General features: G+C 50.2%; 1 protein-coding gene across 1 annotated transcript; it reads left to right on the top strand.

The window, feature by feature from the left end:
• Positions 1-732: 732 nt before the first annotated feature.
• Positions 733-7,109, top strand: CXCR5 (C-X-C motif chemokine receptor 5; the record flags this gene model as incomplete). The annotated part of the gene is made up of 2 exons (XM_082297086.1): positions 733-956; positions 6,033-7,109. Exons 1-2 carry the CDS (start codon positions 918-920, stop codon positions 7,107-7,109), a joined length of 1,116 nt encoding a protein of 371 aa, XP_082153212.1. The 5' UTR covers positions 733-917.
• Positions 7,110-7,527: the final 418 nt, after the last annotated feature.

Below are 7,527 nucleotides of genomic sequence, written 5' to 3'. Positions count from 1 at the left end.
CACCAGAGTCTTTGCTGGTAGAGAGGCCTTGGTGCAGCTGTGCCTAGACAAGAGGAGGACAAGAACTGTGCTTGTCAAACCACCTCAGCTCCTCGCACAGGAAAAGCTTTCTGCCAGAATGCCAGCTGCAATGCCATCCTACTCTGCTGACCCAGACTGGGGCACTCTCACCGTGAGTCGGGTGCTGTGACAAAATGCCGAACAAAATGCCCATTTCCCCGAGCAGAGAAAATCTTGATTTCCCATCTTAATTCTCCTTTGTTACCCTTGTGAAATCAAGCTGCCCAGCCCCTGCGAGCCCTGCTCGAGACTTGCAGAGCGGCTGCCAAGGCTTTGCTTTCCTGTGCAAGCCACCTCACACTCACCCAAGCCCAGACGAGGGGCGAAGCAGCAGGAGAAGGAGCAGAAGACAACCACAAGTCACTGGGGTTAAAGCAGCCAGGAGAACCCCCAGGCAGAGGGCGATGATCATACAGACCATACCCATGCTTCAAAGTCCTGCACAGCTCCAAAGAAGAGCCTGGATCCAGGAGGTTACTGGTAAAGGTGGTCCTTGGCACAGAACTTTTCAAAGCCTTTTGGACTACCTGGAACAAGGACGGCTGTGGGAAAGAGCCCTGAAGGTTTCCAGGGAAGACCTAAGGATGTTCTGGATCTTCTGTGTTACAGACCAACGGAATATGGATTCTTCAAACTGTACTTTAAAAATCAACTTATAGCACTAGTAAAAAGATGATAGAGCTAGATGCTAATCTTTACATCAATCAGGTCACGCTATGCCTGGAGCTCATTTGCCTTGCAAATACTCTATTGTTACATTCTGTGTCCCTCCCTACTCACTTAAATGATTAACTCCACCCCAGAAAAGAACTTTTGTAGAAACTTCTGGAGGAGAGACGGATCCTGCCCCTCAAACCATGGGGCCTGTGAGCTACTCATCAGAGACCTATGACTTGGTGAGTTGGGCCTGGCTTTGCTTGACAACAGGGATGGCAGGTAGAGCTGGGGTGGGCAGAAAGGCCAGGTTTCTGGCCGTCCGTCTTCTCACCCTCCTGTTGGCAGAGGCAGAGCTTGAGCCATTTCTTATGCCAGTGTAATCTGTCCTTGCATTCCTTAAGTCCAGACTTGACCACAAGCACAATGCTGTTGCTTGCAGAGAGCCAGCGTAGTGTGGCTGCAGCCACTGTGATCCAGGGGTGCTGAGTATTCTGTTAGGGAAAGCTGCCTAGCTACCGGCACCTTGTGCACAGATGTGCTGGCAAGCACTAAGCCCAAATACTGAGCTTGCATGAGGACACAGACCAGAGTGTCTGCAAAGGGCCAGGTGACTCACCTGGAGAGCAGGGCTCCAGCAGTCCCATCCTGTGCTGCCAGCCTGTCCCAGCCTCTGCTCCCTGCTGCCCTGCTGTCTGCACAGCCATTAGCACAATGTGGGTGTAAAACACTTACTCCGAGCCAGGCACCTTTTGCACCAGCCTTCGGCGGTATAGATGACTTTGTACACAGTATGCGAAGCCCTGTACACCTGATCTGGTCTCCTTACACAACTGGAATACCCAAGCAAACCCAGTCTTCTCTCTCCATGTGTGAAAACCCTTGATATGACCATCCTGCTTGATTTCTTCACATACAGGCTGTCATAGACTCTGCTGAAAGGGGAATATGCATTATATTTACAAGAGGGGAAGATAAAATTGCAAGTATTTCTTCTAACAGGGAGTGATGACACTAGGTATTCTACCTCACAGTTCTCTTCCCAGCATTTACAAGTGCATAAGAGCAGCTGCACCTTTTAGAGTACGTTGTGCTGTCCAACGGGAAGCACACAGCAGCATTATCATTACGCTGGGTTTCAAATATTGCATCTCAGAATTTATTTTTTACTACAGTGGCTCTCTGCAGCAGACCTCAGGATTAGTTATTCCAAAAAGAGAAATGTTGGATTCAATTGTTACCAAATTTTCTGTTCCTCCTTTTTTCCTACACACCAGGGAAGAGCAATGAGATGGGGGAGCAAGCCCTACCCTCCTTATTTCTTTTCTGATTCATCCAGTATAAAAATCCTTTGCAAATGGCAGTCATTCCTTTAAAATTTTTTTGGAGAAGACGCTTATTTCCTTGACCTCTGTTGAAGTTCAGTGGCAGTGCTAAAATTTGCTGAGAGGTTATAAGCAAACTCAAGCCTTTTTCACCTCCTTTTCTTTGCATACAAAACTTTCCATAATCCTTATCTTAGTGATTTAATCTCTGCTGTGAATTATTTTACATCATAAAGGAGACCCCATGTGACGGGAATGGGGGGGGAGGGGGAACCCAGCTGATTTTAGGACTAAATGCCCACAGTCAGGTGCCACGGCAGGAAGAGTTTTAAACCTTTTCTCAAGACTTCTGCTGTTGGGAGTTTGACATATGTTGTTTCCCACCTCTGTCTCCTGGCAGCTTCCCAGATTTGGCTCCCTCCCTGGAACAGGGAGGCCACAGATATCACATGAGCATCACTGTATTTGCTTTGGTGGTGCCATATGTTGCTTTACTTATGCTAGGTGCTTGTAGCAGCAACCTACCCACAGAGATTTGAAAAAAAGGGCCTCCAAAGTGTCTTGTCAGTGGCAACACAAAACACAAACCCTGCCTTGTGTAGAGAGGATTGTTTGATCAATTGAGCAATTATGGAAGGAAAAATGATGAGAACGTTTGCACCAAAAGGGCATTTATCTCAGTATCACACAGAATACAGTGAGAGCCTCACCTAAATTTTGATTCCGTATGAGACCATTTGACTCTGTAACCTTGCAGAAAAGTACCGTCCCCAAAATGATAACCCCATTTCTCCATAGCTTTGCCTGCTAACCTTCCTCAGCTGCAGACTAAACAAAAACACAGTTGCAGAAAGACCGCTGGGATCTACACCAGGTTCCCCGAGGTTCCTCAGGCCAGTTTTCATTGCAATGGGACCAACATGACTCAAGACCGTAAAGGCACCTACACTACAGTAACATGGTATTTCCACAGGCCTTGGTCTTAGTCCTGGATTTCCCTGGTTCAGCCCCTGGAGAAGGCACGAGCAGAAGCTGTGTCAGTAAATCGTACTGATGTGGGCAGTTACAGTTTTAAGGTTTTGGGAATGAAGTGTGCTGCTCCCAGCCCTGGCATCGACTAGAAGGGAATGGTTCGCATGGAAAAACCGTAACCGTGCACAGGTTGCTTCACTTCCGCAGCCAAATGTTTTGGTTGCTGACAGGTGTGGGGATCTGAGAGAAACGGCTGACACACGGAGACCAGAATAACTCTGTGATGCAGGTTATAGGGGTAAAGGGGTCCCTGAACAAAAAGCACACAGGAATGGCCTTCCCGGGCATGCACTTGACTGCCTGCTCTCTTACAGAAAGAGACACCACTTTTTCTCCCACCCCCAAAACTGCTGCTATTGTCTTGCAGGAGACCTGTACAAAGGTCCCTCTGCATGCACACTGTTGACTTATCCCATCCCGTATCAGGCAGTCACCCACTTCCAGTCCTAGAAATGAGAATTCCAGCACAGCCCCCAGAAGCCTCTGCTTGTCATATTAAGTGCATCTCCTGCAGCTCTGGCCCCTGCCTTTCCTGTCTCAGCCCAGACTCTGATTTTTCATCCTCTTTTATTTGTCTCCAACTCATCTCTGTCCGTTCCTACCCACATGTGCTGCTCTGCTCAGAGATGCAGGAGAGGACGACTCAAACACAGCTCTGCACACACTTCGCCTACCCACAGCGAGTGGTTTACAGTCAGAGCCCTCCCTACCCGCTCCCCATCAGCAATCAGATGGTGTCTGATAGTGGCACTCAGCCTCTGCACTTCCGGCTCCAAATGCAAGGCGATGCTGGAAACTGGTCAGCAGCCAAAGCCACTGAACACTGCCCAAGCTGCCCATCCACTGCCAACGATGGCGCTGGCATGGCTCCTAGGGAAGACTGACACTCCAGCCAGCAAACCCAGCCATTTTCTATCATTTCATTTTTCCCTTCAAAGATGGAATCGTCCAACCTCTTCCCAGTGAAATTTCCCATTCCAACATACAATCTGTTTGGGGTTTTCAGCACAGTCACCTGCACAGCCTGAGCAGCCTGGTTTGGTCTCTGCACCAAATTGCAAAGCTTTTTAGGTTGGTTTTGTTTTTCTCAGAGAGCTTCAAGGATCTGGCCCTGGCCAACACATCACAGATTTCTATGCATGTTGGTAACTCCTGATGAAAGGTCTAAGTACAGCATAGGCAGGAAATACTTTCAAGCTGGGGAGAGATATAATTGGGAGGGATTTCTTAAGGCTTTTGTCTTTAGCAGCAATCTCTGGTCTCCAAAATCATACCCTAAACCAGAAAAATAAAAGTTCTTTGGTAATACAAAATGCTTTTCACCAAAGGCTTGCAGCCCCACAGTTACATTAGCAAGAGCTGGGTAGGGTTATTTCCCACTTTTCCCAAGGACTCATTCGCCCTCCTACTGTCCACTGCTTGGGGACTGCCTGTGCCAGCTGTCTGCTCTACATGTTTGGTAATGCTCCATAGGCTTCTGCCCCATCAGCATGCCCAGGCTCCTCTTGGAACCATGCAGATGGTTTCACCTGCAGAGCAGTTTGGATGAGTCCTGCTGCTGCCACGTCACGTGCAGAGGCACCCAGTTCCTTACCCAGAGAAAGCTGCCCGAGAGAAAAGAAACATAAATCACCCTTCCCTAGGCAGGCACAACACGAGACTCCAGGCTGGTAACAGTAATTTTGCTTAGTAGCCCATTGGGTGAGCAAAAACCCCCCAAATCAGGTCTAAAACTGTGTAAAGCAGGGCTGGTATTTTTAGATAGGAACTTTGGCTGGTGAGGGAAGGCGCAGCAGGTGCAAACGGCTGCAGCTGGCAGTGAAAGGTATGAAAGCATGAGCAGAGACTTCCGCTGTGGTCAACACTGAAGTCTCAGCACAGGTCTCCAGAGAGGGCGTGGGTGGGGGACCTCAGGGTGGCTGCTGCTGAGCTCTTCCCAGTTGTTACTAATTTTCAGTTTGCCACAAGCCTCCTCCACCACTCTCTGTTTGTGCAAGGCCAGCTGGAGCGTGACTACCATCCAGGGAACTCATCCTGAGCAGAATTCCAGCTTCCCAGCACTCGAGACTTGCCCACAGCCTCAGCCCAAACACAGGCTGGTCAAGAAGATACAGCAAGCCAAGGGCGAATCACATCTGCAGCAGCTCTATTGCTCTTCCCTTACTGGGTATCAGCCTGGGGTCCAAGTGGTGTTTTCCCTTCCCTTTCCTGCTCTGACTGCAATTAATTCAGGACTGAAGGGTTTATCAGCAGAACAGATCTCTCTCTCCATCACCTATTCCTGTCGCTATGACACCATAGTGCCTCAGAGGCTTTCCTCCCATTGTGTTGAACACCTGCCCCACACCTTCCTCTGAGTGTGTGGAAAGCGATCTCAAAGGACAGCTGCTGCTGTCACCACCTCACCTTGCTCTGTCGTAGGCAGCTCTCAGGCCTCTGAGGAGGAGAAGAAGGGGACAGGTTCACTGCACAAAATTTGAGCTACTGATGTGCTGTGCGGTGAATCCTACCATCTTTATACCTGACAGCAGGCAGCAGGCAGCAGGCAGGACAGGAGCGGTCCATGCCAGAAATGGGTGGAAAAAATCAGGAAAGCTGGTAGAGGAGGGTTCCATTCTATGTGAGAAAGCAAAATGCACCAGCAGGCAACTTGGCAAGAACCAGAAGATGAAACTGATCATCTGACTGGACACAAAAACATCCCCAAATACTCCAGTTAAAGATTACAGACTGAGCAGCCCTCACTGTCACAGATGGAGAAAACCCTCTCTACCTGCTGCTGCACCTCCTGGCAGTGGAGGGGCCTCCAAGGTCATCACATTGCAGACAGCATCTCCTCCTGAGGCAGGTGGGCTGCAGGACATGGGGGTGCTCCGTTTAGGTCTGCCAGGTGCAGCTGAGGGACCGGGTTCTTGTGTTCAGAAACTCCCCTCCATTAACAAGACTCTCTCTGTTCCCCAGAGCCAGGTGGAGCTGAGTGGTTACTACGAAGCTGAGAACACCACCCCTTCTTTGGAGGGCTACTTCTGCTTCAACCCAGCCTCATCTGTGGTTGGCAACCAGGGAGACCCCTTCAGAAAGGTCTTCATGCCCCTCATCTATCTGCTGATGTTTGTGCTGGGGACTGTGGGCAATGCCCTGGTCCTGGTCATTTTAGAGAGGTTCAAGCGGTCTCGCACCACCACAGAAAACTTCCTTTTCCACCTCACACTGGCCAACCTGGCACTGTTGCTCACCTTTCCATTCAGTGTGGTGGAGAGCTTGGCTGGGTGGGTATTCGGGAAGTTCCTCTGCAAGATACTCAGTGCTGTCCACAAGATCAATTTCTACTGCAGTAGCATGCTGTTGGGGTGTATTGCGGTGGATCGTTACCTGGCCATCGTCTATGCAATCCACACCTACCGCAAACGCAGAGCTCGCTCCATCCACCTCACCTGCGCGGCTGTCTGGCTCTGCTCATTGCTTCTGACTTTACCTGATCTCATCTTCATGGAAGTCTGGACAGATGACAGCAACCGCAGCATTTGCTACTTTCCAGAGGTTGGGATTGATGGAAACAATGCATGGCTGGCAACCCGCTTCCTCTACCACACCGTGGGCTTCTTTGTGCCTCTGCTGGTCATGTGTTACTGCTACATGGCCATCATCCGGGCACTGTGTCAGTCCCAGCGCCTGCAGAGGCAAAAAGCCGTCCGTGTGGCCATTCTGGTCACAGGCATCTTCCTCCTCTGCTGGAGCCCATACCACATTGTCATCTTCCTGAACACACTTACCAAGCTAGAAGCCTTCACCAAGAACTGCCTCCTGGAAGACCAGCTGGACACAGCTATCATGGTGACAGAGGCCATTGGCTTCACACACTGCTGCCTCAACCCCATCCTCTACGCCTTTATTGGGGTCAAGTTCCGTAACGACTTCTTCCGGATCCTGCAGGAGCTTGGCTGCATAAGCCAGGAGACCCTGCAGGAGATCCTGGAGGTGACAAGGAAGGCTAGCGGGATAGAGTCTGACAACACCACCTCCATCTCCACCTTCTAGCTGGGAAAGGCTGCCTGCAGGGCAGAACTGGCCTGGGGCTTTCCTTCCCAGTGGCACCCTTGCTCCAGTCTCAGTTACAAGTTTCACAAGCATCCCCACAACTTTCTTCACTCCTCAGGAAACAGGTCCAATAGCCACCAAACACCCAAATCCCATCGGATACCTTTCTAGGCTCTTCCTGGTTCTCATACTTGTAGAGATCCACCTGGCAGCTGTTGGTGAATGCTGGATGTCTGATGGTCTCTCTTGTGGAGCTGGATGAACTCGAGTGGGTTGAACCTGACATTCCCACCTCTTCCTCGAAAAACTGACTGCAGGCATCTTGTGCACAAAGCCAGGCACGGGACTGGGGTGCCAGGGGCAAGGAAAAAAGGGCATCCAAGTAAATGAGTCATGTCAGTAAGCAGGTCTCCATTTC

Source organism: Coloeus monedula (genome assembly GCF_965178545.1).
Source record: "Coloeus monedula genome assembly, chromosome: 25".
Taxonomy (NCBI): Eukaryota; Metazoa; Chordata; class Aves; order Passeriformes; family Corvidae; genus Coloeus; species Coloeus monedula.
This window is presented reverse-complemented; position numbering and strand designations above follow the sequence as displayed.